Source organism: Musa acuminata, chromosome BXJ1-3, assembly GCF_036884655.1.
Source record: "Musa acuminata AAA Group cultivar baxijiao chromosome BXJ1-3, Cavendish_Baxijiao_AAA, whole genome shotgun sequence".
Classification (NCBI taxonomy): domain Eukaryota; kingdom Viridiplantae; phylum Streptophyta; class Magnoliopsida; order Zingiberales; family Musaceae; genus Musa; species Musa acuminata.
The window spans coordinates 33,935,001-33,955,578 of record NC_088329.1 but is presented as its reverse complement, the minus strand read 5'-3'; the positions used below and the strand labels follow the sequence as shown (position 1 = coordinate 33,955,578).

At 45.9% G+C, this 20,578-nt stretch overlaps 1 protein-coding gene across 1 annotated transcript in view; it reads right to left on the bottom strand.

Annotated features, from left to right (window-relative positions):
• Positions 1-139: 139 nt before the first annotated feature.
• Positions 140-20,578, bottom strand: part of LOC135625315 (UDP-glycosyltransferase 83A1-like) — a 23,077-nt gene continuing 2,638 nt past the window's right edge. The window contains exon 2 of the mRNA XM_065129973.1: positions 140-443. Coding sequence (XP_064986045.1) covers positions 343-443 — 101 coding nt within the window. The 3' untranslated portion in view covers positions 140-342. The remainder of the gene's footprint in view (positions 444-20,578) is intronic.

The window sequence follows — 20,578 nt, the reverse complement described above, 5'->3', positions numbered from 1 at the left end:
TTTAATGCATATCACACCATATCTTTTTTGCTTTACTTATTTCTTAATAATATATTTTAAAATTATATTGGGATCTCAAATGAAACATTTAATATCATTTTTTTCTAAAATAAATAAAATCGATGATGTGAAAGAAAAAGATTAAATGTTTTATTTTCATAAATATAAAGATCTTAATATAATTTTTAAAAAATATAAAGATCTAAATATTAAAAATAATTAATCGTAAAAATAGAAGGATAACAAGTAGTTAGCACATCCCACTTCAGCGGGCCAGCCGTCATGTGTGACTTCGGTGTCGTCGCCGTCTTCTGATGGACACTTCGGTGTCGGCGTCGTCTTCTACTGTACCATATTAAAACTGTAGCATGCGATAGATAAGAAATTTATGGCGAGAGCGAGACATGTCTCGATTATCGAAGGGATCCAATCTTGGCTGTTTCCTGCACAGACAGCCAGCCAAAGAAGTACTCACACGCATTGGATTCTTCACATCATATGATAATATCATCAACTTAATTATATTAAATTAATAATAATTTAACGAACTTCGATCAAACCAATTGGGATCCGTCCACTGCAATATATAAAATGAATAGTTATCAAAATAGGACCAACCGGATCAATCTAACTGGAAAAGAATATGGGCCGAATTAAATTGATTCTATATTATTTAAAGATCAAAATATTAGAAAAATGGAGCACGTTTATGATTTGGAAATGGAGGAGTAGAACAGGAGGGAGGAAACAACAAAAGAGAGAGAGAGAGAGAAAGAGAGAGAGAGAGAGAGTAGGAAGAAAGAAAAGAGAGGTACTAGAAAAGTGAAAGAAGGAAGAATTATAAAAGGACAAATAATAAATAATAAATTACTTTATAACAATTTTTGTTTTTACTTTTCATTAGTTTAACCCGTGCAATATAGTGAATAGAAACTTAATATTAATATTATATATATTTTTATAATTTTAGAAATTTAATTTATACATTATTAATAGAAAAGATTCTAGTAAATTAACCTAATAAGGGAGAACGAAAAAAATCAACTCATTATGGTGGAAAAAATATTTATAATACTTCAAAAGATATTTTTTTTAATAATTTCATAGATTTAGAAGAGATATTTATTTATACTAGTTCAATGTGGGACTATTAAAAAAATATAAAATATAAAAATTAATAATATGAGATAAATAAAAATGATAACCGATAACTTTAAGCTCTTTGAAATTTTTTTTTTTGCTTGTTCCATATTAATCCCCTCCACTCCAGAAAAATTTGTCCTTATCCGTTGCTTTCTTGTATAGAGTTAGTAGCTCCGACTTCTTTTTCACTTTAGCTTGGGTTGATTGTACTTGCTTGGTTATATTATTAGTTTCTATACTTATTCCATGAGTCTTATGGGTGAACTCGCTAATCATACGTACCCTGCAAGCTAATCACATGAGTGATAGGACGTGCGACATGTTGTATAATCTTTTTTGTTATTATTATTATTATTATATTTTTTTACTTTATATTATGTAATAAATATATATTATAATGTCTTTGAATCTGTGTAATGAGAATTGGATCATAATAAGATCATGATAATAATATCAATTTACCTATAAACATAAACCATAAATATTCTCAATTATAGGTTACTCGAGAGGGACATTGAGATAACCGGATAGATTAGTATACTATATACTCATCTATATGATGGAGGTAGTTGGTCTCATTGCTGCTTGTGTGTGGATACTAGGTGATGAGGGTAATAATTGCGATAAGACTCACGTGACATCAATTGCACCAGATGACGCATCACGCCTCTGTTGACTTGATGAGACACCTGATCAACGTGGACTGGAACGCCTACCAAGGCGCATTAATGCCCTGTTCATGTTCGATCCCTCACGCCACGCCAACAGCAACGTCATACGCTACCAGAAGTACAGTCCTACTCCCTGCGGGCCAGCACATCAGGCAACGGTAATTCTCACTATAAAAACTCTCGCGCTCCGAGGGGAGAGAAGAGGAGGAGAACACACAGAACTTAGCTAAAAAAACCCCCTACGACTATCCACTAACTTGATCGTCGGAGGGGTCGGGTTGAGCTCCCTGACCTGATCTTTGTGCAGGTGCGAAGGCGGAGGTCGTCCACTAAAGGTGCAGGCGGGGGGGTCCTCTCCCGATGGAAACAGCGACCCCATCCTGATCGGACCAACGCAATCGGTCGCCTCAGTAGTCTCGGGAAACGTCCCAAGGAGATCCCCTATCATCCGGACCCGAACTAAGCCGCGATGGCCCCGAGGCCACGACTTGAAGTTGTTTACACCAATATTTTTTGCACTAAAAGGAGGGCCCGGATGTCGAGGGATCACCCGATTGGCTCAGACGAGCCCGTGGCTGAGAGGTTACATCCGATCGGAGCTTCGGGGGAACATCCCCCACGTGGAGATCATCGTGACGAACACCCCGCCATGACCTCATAGCGCTATTGGTGGATATTCAATGACCCGGGTTTGTCGCCTCCCGACGGTGCCCCCGCCGACCCGTCGCCCGTGTCGTCCGAGGCCTTTCACGACCTCACCCATCAAGTCCAAACTCTGACCAATATGGTGTAATCTATTATTCTACTTGTCTCTCGTCCGCTGCACCCGCCGGCCGTCCAACCACTGCGGCAACAGGAGCCACCCGTTCAAACTCGCACGCCACCTCGGGAGCTCCCCGCTTCACCTCGAGTCCCATCGGCCCAACTCGGGGATCGAGTGACGGCGAACCCGAGAGGCCACCCGGAACCCGAGGCACTATCTTCGGATTCTACGGACTCCCTTCAAGCCCAGTTGTGCTTCGTCAGCCAGCGATTGGACGAGGTGCAGAAGGAGGTTCGTAGGTCGAAGGGAGAGCCCGGGGAGGATGCACACCAGGGACCTCCGTTCACACCCGAGATACATGATCAGACAGTCCCCCCGAACTTCCAACTCCCCTCCCTGGACACTTACGACGGCTCCACCGACCTAGCGGATCACGTAGCCGCTTTTCGTGCCCAGATGGCATTGTATGGAACTTTTGATGCTTTGATGTGCAAGGCATTTCCCACTATCTTGAGGGGCCCAGCCCGCACGTGGTACAATGGCCTGAAGACCGGGACTATCGCCTCCTTCGACCAGCTCGTCAAGGACTTCGAGCTTAACTTCCTGGCCTACGCCCGACCGAAACCGTCTGTTGCATTACTCCTCAGGCTCAACCAGAGGGAGGACGAGCCCTCTCCCATTTTGTAAATCGTTTTGTGGCACAAATCCGGGGGTTGTCGGATGCTCACCCCTCTCTGTTGATGCAGGCGTTTATGATAGGCATGCGGCCTTCCAGATTCTTCTGGTCCCTCGTGGAGCGACCCCCCACCGCGGTACCTGAGATGCTTCAACGGGCGAACCAGTTCGTCGCGGCCGAGGCCTGGATGGCCGGGAAGTGGGAGGAGCACAAGAGGGTCAGGCTGGAGCCAGCTCGGGGACAACAGTCTGCCACGCCGAGGCGCAGACTGGACCGACCTGACCCGCCCGCATTGAGGTCTCCGATACCCCCTTTGGGCGCATCCCGAACGGAGATATTTCTCCAAATAAGGGAAAAAGGGCTGCTCAGGCCCCCCGTCCTGATGAAGAACCCGCGGGAACTCACTAACCAATCCAAGTATTATCGCTTTCACCGGTAAAGCGGACACGATACTGAGGAGTGCCGCGAGCTGAAGCGGCAAATCGAGGAGCTCTCCGTAGAGGACACCTCGGTCGGTACATCCGATAGAACAGGGAACCCTCGCCCCATCCGGAGGGCCCCGTTGAGTGCCACATCGACGTCATCACGGGCAGCCCATCATCCGATAGGATCAGTATGTCCGGAAGGAAGACATACGCCCGCTCCGCTAGGGCCGATGTTCCCCGACCCCGAGGTCGCGTTCCCCCCCGAGGGCATAGAGCGACCAGAGCATGACGACGCGCTCGTGATAATGGCTTGAATCGCCAATGCCCAGGTGAGGAGAATCATGATCGACACGGGAGCTCAATCGATGTGCTATATCTTGACGCTTTCCAGAAACTTGGGTTAGCCAAAGAGGCCTTGGAGCCTATCTGCTCGGCGCTCATTGGGTTCACCGGCGACTCGATCTCACTGTTGGGAGCCATCACCTTGCCCCTGACTCTGGGAGCACCGCCTAGAGCAACGACGGTGATGTCCACCTTCTTAGTGGTGGATCTCCCTACGGCATACAATGCCATCCTCGGTCGGCCCACCCTCAACAAGATCAGAGCCGTAGTCTCCATCTACCACCAGACGGTGAAGTTCCCGACCCATGCGGGGACAGGGGAGGTCTGGGGGAGTCCTCGTGAGTCCAGACAGTGCTACCTGACAGCGATTTCGCTACACAAAAGGGCGAAGATCCACCGACCCCTGGAGGACCCAAGGGAAATGAAGCGGCCGACCTTACATCCTGAGCCGACGGTGCCCACCTATGACATACCGTTGATGAAGGATTGGCTGGACCGGATGATCAAAGTCGGGTCGGAACTCCCTGAGCAAGAGCGGGAGCAGCTCGTCAGCTTCTTGCAGGAGAACGTCGATGTCTTTTCCTGGTCGCCATCCGACATGATGGGCATCGATCCAAAGACCGCCCAACATCACCTGAACATATCACCCGATGCTCGGCCAGTGAAGCAAAAACCACGATGCCAAGCCCCAGATAGACAACAGGTCATCCGCGAAGAGGTGGAGTGACTCTTGGTTGCCGGCTTCATAGAGGAAGTCAAGTACCAGCGATGGCTGTCTAATGTAGTCCTGGTGAAGAAATCTAATGGGAGCTGGAGGATGTGTGTTGACTACACCAGTCTACATCGTGCATGTCCAAAGGACTGCTATCACCTTCCGAGGATCGACCAACTGGTCGACGCAACCGCCGGGCATGCCCGCCTGTCATTCATGGATGCCTTCTCCAGCTATAACCAGATCATAATGGCGCCCGAAGACCAAGAGCACACGGCCTTCCTCACTGATCTGGGAGTGTATTTCTACAAAGTTATGTTGTTCGGGCTGAAGAACACAGGTGCTACCTATTAGAGAGCCGTGAACAAGATGTTCGCCCAGCAGATCGGGCGAAACATCGAGGTCTATGTTGACGACATGATCGTGAAGAACCGTGCGACCACAGATCACCTAACCGACTTGGCCAAAACATTCGCCACGTTGCGGAGGTATGGTCTGTGACTCAACCCGGCAAAGTGCATTTTTGGCGTCAACTCGGGGAAGTTCCTCGGGTTTATCATACACAAAAGAGGAATCGATGTCAACCCGGAAAAGATCCAGGTGATCATCGATATGCAAGCCCCCCGGACAATCAAGGACTTGCAGCAACTGAATGGAAGGCTCGCTGCCTTATCCCGGTTTCTATCCCGATCTGGTGATCGTTGCCTCCCCTTCTTCAGGGCACTGAAGAACCCGAAGAACTTCCAATGGACGACACAGTGTGAAGAAGCTTTTGGGCAAGTCAAACGACACTTGGCCAACCTTCCCCGCCTTGCCTCGGTCTCTTTTGGGGGAAAACTCGGTATCTACCTAGCTGCCTCCCGGCACGCGGTCAGCTCTGTCTTGATCAAAGAAGTCTCCGGCGAGCAACTGCCGGTCTACTACATCAACCACATCCTAAATGGGCCAGAGGGGCGGTACCCGCCGATAGAGAGACTGGTTCTGGCGCTCGTGCTAGCAGCTCGGAAGCTGCACCCCTACTTCCAAGCCCACCCGATTGAGGTAATCACAGACCAACCGCTCAGGCAAGTTTTATCTAAATTTGACATTGCAGGTTGGCTCCTCAAGTGGTCGATAGAGCTCGGGGAGTTCGACATACGTTACGTACCAAGGACCGCCGTCAAAGCCCAATCTGTAGCTGACTTTGTCGTGAAACTTGCTTAGACCGATGACGAGGGTTCCGAGCAGTCCGAGGAACCATGGATCTTGCACGTGGATGGCTCGGCCACTTCAAGCAGCGCGGGCACGGGACTGGTATTATCGGCCCTCGACGGACGTTCGTTCGAACGCTCCCTCCGCTTCGGGTTCCGTGCAACCAACAACGAAGCCGAATATGAGGCACTCTTGGCAGGACTCAGGCTAGCCCTCGAGATGCAAGTGAATGTCGTTCGTGGCCTCACCGACTTGCAGCTAGTAGCCGAGCAACTTGACGGCGGATACGAGGCCAGGGAACCAACCATGGCGAAGTACCTGGCGGAGGTAAAAAGCCTAGCCTCCAATTTCTCTCACTTTACAATATCTAGGGTGTCAAGGAGTCAGAATGAGCGAGCCGACGAGCTGGCTAAACTGGCCTCAAGGTCGGACTCCAAAGCCCAATCTGAGATTGAAGAGCTCCCCTTTCGCGCCATCTCGGTCTTGGCTGTGTCTTCAACCGGCGCTCGTACCACATGGGTGCAGGAGATGCTGCACTTCAAGCACGACGGGATTCTTCCCGCCGACGAGGCTACGGCTCGACGCATCCGCCGAACGCAGGCATGGTACTCCGAGGTGAATGGACGACTCTACAAGCGGTCCTTCTCGCATCCTCTACTGCGGTGCCTCGGGCCTGAAGAGGCTCAGACGGTCCTAGCCAAGGTCCATGAGGGGATTTGCGGGGAGCATATCGCTGGACGGACTTTAGCTTACAAAGTCCTCTGCCAAGGATACTATTGGCCCACCATGTCCCAAGACGCAAGAACTTACGTAAAGCGGTGCAACCCGTGCCAGAGGCATGCCCGAATGCCCTGGCAACCTGCAGTTCCACTCGCACCCATTGATTGTGCGTGGCCATTCGCGCAATGGGGATTGGACCTCCTCAGCCCTTTCCCATCGGCCTCGGGGCAACAAAAGTATATCATCGTGGGAGTAGACTACTTCACCAAGTGGCCCGAGGCCGAGCCACTAGCAACAATCACGGAACGACAAGTGGAGAAGTTTGTCTAGAAAAACATCGTGATTCGGCTCGGCTTGCCCAGAACCATCATCACAGACAACGGATCCCAGTTCTCCAGCACAAGGTTCCGAGAATTCTGCATGAACTATGGGATTCAGCTGAGGTTCAGCTCGGTGGCCCACCCCCAGACGAACGGGTTGGCCGAGATGACCAACCGATCTATTCTGGATAGACTTAGGAGGAGAGTGTCTGTGGCCCGATCTGCTTGGGTGGACGAGCTCCCAAGTATCCTATGGTCCCTACGGACCACCCCCAAAACCGCAATTGGGGAATCCCCTTATAGCCTCTCATATGGGATCGAGGCCGTCCTACCCCCTCGAAGTGGTTTTCTCTACCCCTCGGACAGAAAACTACAATGAAATGACTTCGGCCCAAGGAATACAAGCCGACCTCGACCTGCTCAAAGAGCGGCGTGCTGACGTGCACTTGAGAGACCTCTCCTACAAGTGAGCCGTCGCCAAAATCTATAACTGCAAGATACTGCTAGTCATAGGTGCCCAGCAAGCCAATCACGTGAGTGATGACACGTGTGACTTGATACAGAATCTTTTTGCTTATTATATTTTGGCATATATCACTTTATAACTATTGCATAAATGCATATATATTGTGATGTCCTTGGATTTGTGCAATGGGAATCGGATCGTGATGAGATCACGATAATGAGATCGATTCACCTTTAAACACATATCCTAAATAATCCCGGTCATAGGTTACTCGAGAAGGACATCGTGATAACCGGATAGACTGGTGTGCTGTATACCCGTCCATATGATGGATGCAGCTAGTCTCATAGCTGCTCGTGTAGGGACACTAGGGATACAGTACAGGTGCTCATTGGAGAATGAGTTCACTGATTGATCCGCTTACGGAATGCTGGATGGTTGATGATGCCTTATTGTCAGACAGCGATTCCGTAGTCCTAGTGGTGTATCTGGTCCTTAGACTTGAGACACCAAGGATGTCCTGTATGAGTGCTCCACTCTTTGATACCAGACTTATAGGTTTGGCTGTCCCCAGATCTAGTACAGCTGGTCATTAGGAGTGGTAGTCGACCTTACGAGGGCTATTGAGTGTCAATAGAGGATCATCCACTCTCGGCGTCATGAGAGGAATATCCTATGTGTTCTTGCTCAGACAAATCCCTGGCCAGGGTCATTCGGGTTGAGAGAGAAAGAGTTCTCCGGGAGAATCCGATTAGAGCGAGACTCGAGAAGAAACCGTATGGGTCTGACAGCACCATGCTCGATATACGGTCTCTGGGATATTGGATGGATGAGGGACTATAGGTACATGGTAACTGAGGACAGACAGGTCCAATGGATTGGATTCCCCTGTATCGTCTGGGGACTACGGCGTAGTGGCCTAGTACGTCCGTAGTCGATGAGTCGAGTGAATTATTACAGAGATAATAATTCACTGAGTTAGAAGGAGTTCTGACAGGTATGACTCACGGCCAGCTCGATATTGGGCCTAGAGGGTCACACACATATGGTAGGCATTGCGATGAGTGGAGGTTCGGATATGAGATATCCGACGGAGCCCTTGTCTTATTGGATGCAGATCCAATACCCACTAGGGAAGGACCCATTAGGGTTTGACACGGGATCTCTATAAATAGGAGGGATTCATAGCCTCATAGGCTAGAGTCTTTGCTTGCCTTTCCTATTCTCCTCTTCCTCTCCACCTCAGAGCAGGCCTGGAGTCTTGAGGAGCGTCGTCGTAACCCTGTTGTGTGGATCACCGCTAGAGAGGAGGACGCTTGACCTCCTTCACCCTCTCCTAAGGATCTGCAAGGAAACAGGGATATACGATCTCCCTAGGTAACACAATCTCTATACGCAGTTTTGTGTTTTGCGGATTTTTTGCGCACCAATCTTCGCACGACGACGAACATCTTTTTGGGAATCGAGGATTTTGTTTTCTTGTTCTTCCGCTGCGCATATGATGTCGCCCCCCAATGATTTCCCAACAGATACGGCCTCGACCCATTAAATTAGGTGACCTGGTCCTACGCAAGACCGAGGTCAGCGACCCGACCCGAGCGCGCGGCAAGCTCGCCCCCAACTGGGAAGGACCTTATCGGGTTATCGACATCGTCCGGGTCGGCACGTATCGACTTGCAACCATGCAGGGCCACCCTTTGTCGAGGACGTGGAACATGCAAAATCTCAAGAAATTCTTCGTATGAAGGAGAGATGAAGTAGGCAAGAAGTTCGAAACGAAAGTTTTATTAAAATAAAAAAACTGATTACAGGACGAGACAGCTTGTGGAAGCTTTACAGCACCAGACTAAACCCCTAGGTTATTACAATGTCATCAAAAGGGACTGTCATCAAAAGGGACCTCGTTTGGCATGTCGATGCTCAGGTCTTCGGGGCAGGAGGCGAAGGGGTTTTCCTCAACCTCCAGGTTGGGGTGGCGCTCCTTGAAACGAGCCAGGGCAATCTGGTACCCATATTCATAGGTAACCGGATCAAACCGAGCTGAAAGCCCGAGGACTCTTTGTAGTCCTCGATCAGCTTCCTGTCTTTCTCCGGCCGCTGACTCATCTCAGCGGCTAGGGCGTCGGAAAGCCCTCTTCACCTTAGCACGAGCCTCCTCCAGCTTTCGAGCAAGGCTCGCCGCTTCATCCCGAGTCAGACAAGCCTCGGTTCGAGTCACCCTCAGGAGTGACTGGAGCTCATTATTCTGGTCCTTGGCCGCCTTCGCCTCTGATGTGAGGCGCGCCGACTCTGCTTCCAGCTCCAAGGCGCGCTGCTTGGCCGCCTCCGAGATAGAGGAGAGGCATGACACCTCCGCCTCAAGATCGAAAGCTCGCTGCTCGGTCGCAGCAACCGCCTCCAGGGCCACCCCTGCACGGACCTCCTTAATTTGCCGACGCAGCTCGGCGTTGTGGTCGCTCAGAACGTCGAGAGCTCAGCCTACGTCACGGACACGGTCTATCAACACCGTGGTATAGTGATGGCTTTGCAAAGAGAAGGAGTCAGGACAAGTATCGTTCGAGCAAGGAAGTCGATAGCAAGATGTAGCCGACTTAGCAGACTTGCCCAACAAAACGTCTAAGGGTATGGTGTAAAGATCCCGAGCCATGTCAGGATTAAGCCCGCCTTATGCAAAGAAGGCCGCGGCCTCCCCATCAGCCCACACCCGGGTCCCACGGGTCAGGCCCGCCCATCGAGCGACCAGCAGGTTGAAGGGTTGGCCCTTCGAGAGTCCGCCCATCACCCGATCTTGATAAGGCTCATCCCGCGCTCCCGCAGGGAGGCGACACAGATCGCAGATGGAGGGTTCCCGAGGCACCTTCCCTGCCACCTCGTTGCTTGGGCCAGCTTCTCCCCGACCAGGGCCCCGTCGCCGATCACGGCGACCTGGTTCAACAATGACCTCCCGAGCCCGAGGTGGAGGCATATCCCCCTTCTGATCGGCGATCTTTGATTTCTTTCGAGGCCTGCTGACCTCGAGTTCTACTGGCGCTTCTTTTGTGCCGACCTTGGGCTCGGCCGTTTGACGCGACGACATGACCGACAAAGAGCGCCCCCCGTGCACAGCGACGAGGTTCACCATCTCTACACGAAAACACCAACATTGGTCAAAACACCAAAAATGATCCTTAGGAAAACCCTATCATTACCCACTATGGGCATACCTCGAGGCACCGGGCTAAGACCCACCTCGACCAGCCACCCCTCGGTCATCTCCCGGATAACCCGGGAGGCTGGGGGAATCTCCTTGAGCCGTCGAAGGTCCCTGCGCTCATCATCTTTTAGGGACGGAGCGGTGTTGTCAATCACGCATGCCGCCCACCGGAGCTCGAAGCCCCAGTCCTCCGAACGACAGACAAAAAAAAAACGCCCCTTCCATCCCTTATTACTGGAAGGGGTCCCGCTAACCCGGAAGCCCACTCGGGCGGACAAATAGTAGCCCCCCGACCCCTTGGAAAGGCGAAAATAGGAGAGAAAGAGGGACCGGGTCAGGGTAATGTTGGCGTAGTGGCACTCCCCTAGGAACGCCACCGGATAGCGCTAGGAGTTCGGTGCCATCTGTGACGAGGAAATACGCCACCACGAAATGCAAGAGGTGATGACGAGATGCAATGGGAGGCGTAGCCCGGCCTTGAAGGCATCCAAAGTCAGGGCAAAACCCTTTGGGATAGGGTCGTACGCCCGCTGCCCCAGCTCGGGGGCAGTAAGAACAAACTCCTCCGGGATACCATAACGGCCCCAGAGGTAACGAAGAGACGACTCACTCACGGTAGAGTCGAGGTCGTGCGGCCACATTAAGGCTTCAAGAGCCCTAGCCGCTTTTTCGTCGGACGACGAGTTGGGGCTCGACGGTAATATTTTCTCTCTGGCATTATCGGAGGTGGATGGTGAAGAAGACAGGGGCAAGGAAGACGGGGAAGCCATCCTCACCGACCTTAGGAAGGAACATCAGGATAGCCGATTTGGACGGAGCAACATAGTCCGAAAGAGCAACTAGGCGAATGCAAGTAACAGGACGTGCAGGAAGCCAACTGCACGCTATTTATAGGTCAAATCCCACCAAAACGGCAACCCTTCCTCTCCTGAAGCATGTTGCATCAGGCAGACCGAACGTCACTTCGCCATAAATATGGCCTGACGTGGCAGCCAACCGGCACGCGGTGCGAATGCTGAAGCGCTGATCTTATCGGCCTCGAAAACCAGCGACTCCCGAAAGTGACGGTCCCTTGGGCTTCCCTAGGAAGTGACCTGGCCTCCTGCGCCCACGCGTCACTAAGCAATGGATTGCTGATCAAAACCAAGTCGCTCCTCGGCTGCAGACTGCCCGAGTCCACGCCTGCGCGGCTAGCCCGCCTGCGTCGTGCTCCTCTGCTGCATGTTGCCCGAGACCACGCTTGCGCGGCCTGCCCACCTACGCCGTGCTCCTCGGCTGCATGTTGCCCAAGACCACACCTGCGTGGCCAGCCCGCCTGCGCCGTGCTCCTCGGCTGTATGTTGCCCGAGACCATGCCTATGCGGCCTGCCCGCTTGCGCCGTGCTCCTCGGCTACATGTTGCCCGAGACCACGCCTGCGTGACCAGCCCACCTGCACTGTGCTCCTCGGCTGCATGTTGCTCGAGACCATGCCTACGCGGCCAGCTCGCCTGCGCCGTGCTCCTCGGCTGCGTGTTGCCCGAGACCACGCTTGTGCCGTGCTCCTCGGTTGCATGTTGCCCGAGACCACGCTTGCGCAGCCAGCCCGCCTGTGTCGTGCTCCTCGGCTGCGTGTCGCCCGAGACCACGCCTGCGGGGCCTGCCCGCCTCGCCGTGCTCCTCGGCTCCATGCTGCCCGAGACCACCACCTCTACGTGGCCTGCCCGCTTGAGTCGTGCTCCTCGGCTCCATGCTGCCCGAGACCACCGCCTTTGCGCGGCCCGCCCGCCTAAGTCATGCCCCTTGGTTACGTGACCGCAGCCTTTGCTCGGCCTGATTGACTGAGTTGCGCTCCTCGGCCGCACACTACCCCAGGGTCACCGCTGCAACCCTCCTTAATTAGTAAACTCCACGATCCCCGCACCCGTGGCAACGGACCGGCAAACGCTCGGTAGGGACAGTTTCTCAAAGCCGAAGCCATGCATCGGACTCCCATTACATCAACTGACGCATAGCTTCCTTCCGGGGGGGAATATGATGAGGGTAATAATTGCGATAAGACTCACGTGATATCAGCTGCACCAGATGACGCATCACGCCTCTGTTGACTTGATGAGGCACCCGGTCAACATGGACCGGAACGCTGAACAAGGCGCATTAACGCCCTGTTCAGGTTCGATCCCTCACGTCATGCCAACGGCAACGTCGGACGCTACCAGAAGGACGGTCTTGCTCCCTGCGGGCCAGCACATCAAGCAACGGTAATTCTCACTATAAAAACCCTCGCGCTCCGAGGGGAGAGAAGAGGATGAGAACACACAGAATTTAGCTAAAGAAACCCCCTACGACTATCCACTAACTTGATCGTCAGAGGGGTCGGGTCGAGCTCCCCGACCCGACCTTTGTGCAGGTGCGAAGGCGGAGGTCGTTCATTAAAGGCGCAGGTGGGGGGTCCTCTCCTAGTGGAAACAATGACCCCGTCCCGATCGGACCAACGCAATCGACCGCCTCAGTAGTCTCAGGAAACGTCCCAAGGAGATCCCTTATCATTTGGACCCGAACTAAGTCGCGACGGCCCCGAGGCCACGGCTTGAAGTTGTTTACACCAACACTAGCGATATAGTGTAGGTACTCATTGGAGAATGAGTTCATTGAATGATCCGCTTACAGAATGCTAGTTGGTTAATGATACCTCATCGTCAGATAATAATTCTGTGGTCCCAATTATGTGTCTCATCCTTAGACTTGAGATACCAAAGATGCCTATGAGTATTCTACTTTTTGATACCAGACTTATAGATTTAGAAGTTCCAAATCTAGCATAGTCAGTCATCGAGAGTGGTAGCCAACCTTACGAGGAAAATTGGGTATCAATAGAGGATCATCCATTCTTGATATCATGAGAGGAATATCTCATGTGCTCTCACTTAAGCAAATCTTTGGCTAGGGTTGATCATATCATGATGAATCTTATAAGCGTGAGATTCGAGTTGAGAGATGAGTTCTTTGGAAGAATCTAATTATGGTAAGACTCGGATAGATTTTGTATGAGCCTGACAGCGCTAAGCCCGGTATACGATTTTTAGGATATTAGATAGATGAGGGACTATAAAAACATGATAATTAAAACAACAGAAATGTCCAATGAATTAGATCTCCCTATATTGTTTCGAGACTATAGCATAGTGGTCTAGTACGTCCATGATCGATGAGTTGAGTGAATTATTGTGAGGATAATAATTCACTGAGTTATAAAGAGTTTTGATAGGTGAAACTCACGATCAGCACAGTATTGGAGCTAGAAGGTCATACATATATGGTAGATGATGCGATGAATAGAGGATTGAATATGTGATATTCAATAAGCTCCTGTTTTAATGTATCCATTGAGTGAAACCCAATAAGAGCTTAGAGTGGATACTTAGATAGAAATCTAATGTCTAATATGCTAGGGTAATTCGATGAAGATCCAATACCCAATATAGTATGATTCATTAAGGTTAAATTGAGAGGGCTCTCTATAAATAGGAGAGGGACCAAAGAGTCATAGACAAGATTCATTTGGCTACCCACCTCTTATCATCTCCTCTCCTTTCTTACCTTGCCATTAGCCTTTGCTTGGGTGTGAGGACAGTAAAAAGAGTCGGCCCCTTCTTGTTTTGCTACTGCATGGTGGTGCGCGAAGGCAAGGAAAGAACGTGCCATGAGAGGAGGTGTGTCACCACTTAATCCATTTGTAGATTACTACTGAAGACGTGTTTGTGAGAGCTCCTTCATCCATGGACTAGGATCTATAGATTATAAGATATACAATCTCTCCTAGGTAAGAACGTCTTACATATCCTATGCAATTTTCGATTTCACTAGTTTTATGCTCCCAATTGTTGTACGATGATTTGATATAATTCTTTTGAGAAACTAATTTTTATTTTTATGTTATGCATGTGATGCTCTACGTAGTTTCCCAATAGAACTAAATCTAAAGCATGCTTCGACACTTTCTTGTAAATGACAAAGAATGGTGATGCTCTGATAGAACTATGAATTATGTTGTTATAGGCAAATTAAGCTTATGCGAGCGTGAAATCTCATTATCTTAGTTTGTCACCACAAATGTAACGAATCAAGTTTCCTAGAGTTTTGTTAGTTACCTTCATCTAACTATCAGTTTGTAGGTGAGTTGCGCTACTAAACTTTAAACTTACATCAAATCTTTTTCACAAGGTCAGCCACAAGTGAGATAGAAATTTATAATCTCTATTAGAAGTGATTGATTTGGTACCACATGTAAGCGCACGACTTCTTGAAAGGATAGCCTAGCAATATGTATTGCATTTGAAGTCTTTCGACATGGTATGAAATGAACCATCTCGGAGAACCGATCCACTACTAGTCATAGGTGCCCTGTAAACCAATCACATGAGTGATGCCATACGTGACATGATACGCACTATTTTTGCTTATTATTATTATGATATTTTTTCACTTTATATTACTTGTTGTATATATATATATATATATATATATATATATATATATATATATATATATATATATTGTGATGCCCATAGATCTGTGTAATAAAAATCGGATCATGATAAGATCACGATAATGAGACCGATTTACTATTAAACATAAACCCTAAATAATCTTGGTTATAAGTTACTTAAGAGGGACATCGAGATAACCAGATAGATTAGTGTACTATATACCCATCCATATAATGGAGGCGGATGGTCTCATAGTTGCTCATGTGAGAATACTAAAGATACAATGCAGGTGCTCATTGTAGAATGAGTTCACTGATTGATCCACTCATGGAATGCTGGATAGTTGATGATGCCTTATTATCAAATAACGATTCCTTCATCCTAGTGGTGTATTTAGTCCTTAGATTTGAGATACTAAGGATGTCCTATATGAGTACTCCACTCTTTGATACCAAACTTATAGGTCTTGAAGTTCTAAATCTAACACAACTAGTCATCGGGAGTGGTAGCCAACCTTACAAGGGCACATCACGAATCTGAACTATTCTCATTGGTATGTACCTTTTCCAACTATAATTCTTTCAACTCAAGTACATCACGAATCCAATGATATCTCATATCAATATGCTTGGATCTAGAATGATATGTTGAATTCTTGGAGAGGTGAATAGCACTCTGACTGTCACAGTAAATATTATATCCTTCCTGTTTTAAGCCCAATTTCTATAGAAACTTTTTCATCAATAAAGCTTCCTTGCAGGCTTCAGTAATTGCTATGTATTCTGCTTCTATGGTTGATAGAGCAACATAATGTTGTAACTTGATTGCCAAGAGACTGCTCCCCCTGCAAATGTCATCAAGAACCCCGAAGTAGACTTCTTGGAATTAGTATCATCTGCCATGTCTATATCTGTGTAGTCTTCTAACATAGGTTCATCATTGTCAAAATATAAACATAACCTGGAAGTACCTCTTAGATATCTTAATATCCATTTCACTGCTGCCCAATGTTCCTTTCTAGGATTAGAGAGAAATTGACTGACAACTTCAACTGCATGAGCTATATCTGGCCTAGTACAAACCATAGCATACATCAAACTGCCTACTGTAGATAAGTAAGGCACTTTGGACATTTCTTCTTTTCTTTCTCACTTGTAAGACATTGTTTCGAACTAAGCTTGAAATGACCTGCAAGTGGAGAACAAACTGCTTTGGCTTTACTCATATTGAATCTTTCAAGAACCTTTTCAATGTAAGTTTCTTAAGATAGCCAAATCTTCCTTTTCTTCATATCACGAAGAATCTTCATGCCAAGTATTTGTTTCACCAATCCCAAGTCTTTCATGGCAAAAGACTTACTTAGCTCTCTTTTAAGTTTTTTAATTTTACCAGCATCATGACCAACAATCAGCATATCATCAACATATAATAGTAGAATAATAAAATCATCATATGAAAATTTCTTCATAAACACACAATGATCAGATGTGGTTCTATCATACCCTTAGCTCCTTATAAAGGAATCAAACTTCTTGTACTATTGTCTAGGTACATGTTTGAGTCCATATAAGCTTTTCTTAAGCTTACACACCAGATTTTCTTGTCCCTTGATTTTGAAACCATTTGGTTGCTCCATGTAAATTTCTTCTTCTAAGTCACCATGAAGAAATGTTGTTTTCACATCAAGTTGCTCAACTTCTAAATTCAAGTGGGCAGCTAAACTAAGAACAACTAGAGAAAATATTTCTTCAAAATCAATACATTTCTTCTGACTGAATCCTTTCACAACTAATCGTGCCTTGTATCTTTATTGTGAACTATTATTTTCAGTCTTCAATTTGTAAATCCACTTATTCTTGATAGCTTTCTTCTTTTTAAGCAACTTTACCAAGTCATAGTTGTGGTTCTCATGCAAAGATATCATCTCTTTTTGCATTGCTTTAATCTACTTATTCTTATGCTCATGTAGAATAGCTTCTTGATAAGTTTCTGGCTCTCCCCCGTCAGTAAGCATAACATACTCATGTGGAGGATATCTGGTAGATGGTTATCGCTCTCTTGTGGATCTCCTCAATAGAATCTCAACTAGCGGTGGAGGTGCTTGTTCAGTTGGTTCAACATCATCAACTATAAGAGTATCATCACTTCCATTCTCACCATGATCTTCTTATTCATCTCTCCCATGATCATCATGAACTACAGGTGAAAGAATTGGACTCAAACTCCAAGGAATATAAATAGAGGTTTCTGGCTTCTCAACATCATCACCATCACTAAACAATTGGTCTTCGAGAAACATAACATCTCTACTTCTAATAATCTTCTTGTTCATTGGATCCCATAATCTGTACCCAAACTCTTCATGACCATATCCCAATAAGATACATGCTTTTATCTTATTATCAAGCTTGGACTTCTCATCTTTGGGAATATGAACAAATGCTTTATGCCCAAAGACTCTCAAATGATTATAAGATATATCTTTTCCTTTCCATACTCTCTTTGGAACATCACCTTTCAGAGGAACTGATGGAGAAAGATTTATCAAGTCAATTATAATTCTCATAGCTTCCCCCAAAATGACTTCGGTAACTTGGCGTGAGAAAACATACACTTAATCCTTTCTTCAATAGTTTTGTTCATCCTTTCTGCCACACCATTCTGCTGAGGAGTTTTAGGAACTGTTTTCTCAAGCCTGATACCATGAAACCTACAATAATTCTCAAAAAGACCCATGTACTCACCACCATTATCTGATCGAACACAGTTTAATTTTCTATTAGTTTTTTTTTCAACACTGAAATGAAACTCCTTGAAAACATCGAGTACCTAGGCTTTAGATTTCAAAGTAAAAGCCCACACTTTTCTAGAATGTTCATAAGTAAAAGTAATAAAATAAAGATCACCTCCAAGAGTTCTAGTTTGCATAGTACAGACATCAGTATGAACTAAATCAATAACATCTGATCTTCTAGATGATGGATATATATGAAATGCAACTCTATGTATTTTTCCAACTAAGTAATGATCACAAGATTTAAGAGATGTACCTTATAACTCTGGTAAGAATTGTTTTCTAACAAGATTTTGAAGTCCCTTCTCACTGATATGACCAAGCCTCTTGTGCCAAAGATTTATACTTTCACCTTTTTGAATTGCATTAATCTCTCCTTTGTGTAGCTTAGCTTTCATGATATAAAAAGAGTTAAGCTTATTTCCTCTTGCCACAATTAGATAACCTTTAGTGAGTTTTCATTTGCTTTCATCAAAATAATGTGCAAAGCCTTCATCATCAAGTTTGCTTGTAGATATCAAGTTAAGACGAATATCTGAAATATGCCTTATATCTTTGAGTATCAATTTGCTCCTAATACTGATCTCCAAGTAAATATCTCAAATACCCACAATCTTAGATGTACCACTATTTTCCATTCTGACATTACCAAAATCACCAGCAATGTAAGATCTAAAGAAATCATCATGAGAAGTAACATAAAATGAAGCACCAGAGTCAAATACCTAGTTACTGTCTTAAACTACAAGACTGACACAACCGTCATCATAAACAATAGTGATATTACCTTCAGCAGCAACTGTATTGATCTCTTTCTCATTTTTCTTCATTTCATTCTATTCTCGCTTCCAAAACCTACACTTTTTCTTCATATGACCTGGTCTGTTACAGTAGAAACATTTAATATCTCTTATAGACTTTGATCTTCCTCTATAACTATGTGGATTTCTACTATGACTTCTTCCACGTCTTTCTTGTTTTTTAGTAACAAATGCCCTAGAAGAAGATTCACCCAGTTCTTTCCTTCTGGCATCTTTAATTACCAAACTGTCTTTAACCATATCTATAGCTAGAGTTCCCTCTAGCGTGGAGTTATAAATTGTCACCATATACGTTTCCCAACTTTCTAGTAAAGAGCTAAGAAGTAATAATCCTTACATCTCATCATCTATATTTATTTTCATAACAACCAACTTGTTTGCAAGACTCTAAAATAGGCTTATGTGTCTAACAATATTACCACCATCTTTATACTTCAAATTTATAAGTCTTCTGAGGAGAAAAAATCTATTTCCCACTGTTTTTTTCGCAAAGAGATTTTCTAACTTTTGCCAAACAACATCAGTTCTGGTTTTATCAGAAATATGTTTATGCAAGTTTATATCTATCCATCTTCTAATATAGACAATAGCTTTTCTACATTGAACTTCATATTCTTCATCGTCCATAGTAGAAGGTTTATCTTTAACCTTGATGGGCTTATATAAATCTTTGCAATAGAGTAAATCTTTCATTATACGCCTCCAAGTAGAATAATTTGATGAGTTCAATTTAATCATATCATTTGACTACTCCATTTCAATCACACAAGAAAAATTAGCACCAAATAACATGTTGCTCTTATACCACTTGTTGGGAAAAACCTGTTAAAGCAGAATAATTCTTTTCCCTCTTTGTATATCAAAATAAGTTCCTCATCAAAATACTAACTTGATATCAAAATGTTAATATCAATCAGCACAGCATAAACAATAGAGCAATAAATCAATCACACAGTGAGACCAAATCTTTTAACGTAGAAAACCCAATGTGGGAAAAACCACGGGACCATAGTCCACCTCAAACTTCCACTATCAATAGTAATGATAATAGGTTTATAGTAAATCTTCTCTAGAATAACTAGAGGATTACAATAACATCAATAATATAGATCTTGACTCAAGAATAGTATATCATCATCACATATAGATCTTCTTGTAAGAGAATTCTAGGTCTCACAAAGTGGGTATAGCAGGAAAGTACCTTAGAGAGGGTAAACTATATATCAACACCATTATGATTGTAGAGTTTGCTGCAAGGATTCTCCATATAAAATTTGGGTCAAAACTGACAACGTTTGGCTACTAATTATCAAGCAGAAAACTCAATATTCTAATCTTTCTCTCTCCTCTCTCTCTCTGCAATGTCGCACGCTATTGCATATTCGCTGATCCCACTACACCGAACCTTTCCTCTTGTTTTCCGCCCTCAACTATTTTATCTTTTAATTAATAATTTGATTTGGGCTCCAAATGTCTAATTGTCCAAGCCCACGTATGGGCTGGACCCAACAATTACAACTTGCTTCTCTTTGTTAAGAATAAGTCACGTTACCAGAGTAGAGAATTGCCAGGTAGCAATTGGAGGTTGAGTCAACAATATTTCAGCCTTTAATACTATATTATACGCTTCATCTATTATTTATATCGAAATTAAAGGAGTTCTATCTTTAATTATAAATTTCAGTCTGTTGACGTACCTTACTGTTTGTTGGTCTTCTAACTCTAATAAGTTACATCTAGTTGAAAAGCATAAGAATTCATCAAAATACTTAGTTACAAATCAAGTTTTGGTATTATTGGAATAATAGTTATTCAGTGTTTAGAAGTAGGAATCTTCTCTTAAAGAAGTTGTTTCATCTTCCACCACGTCAGT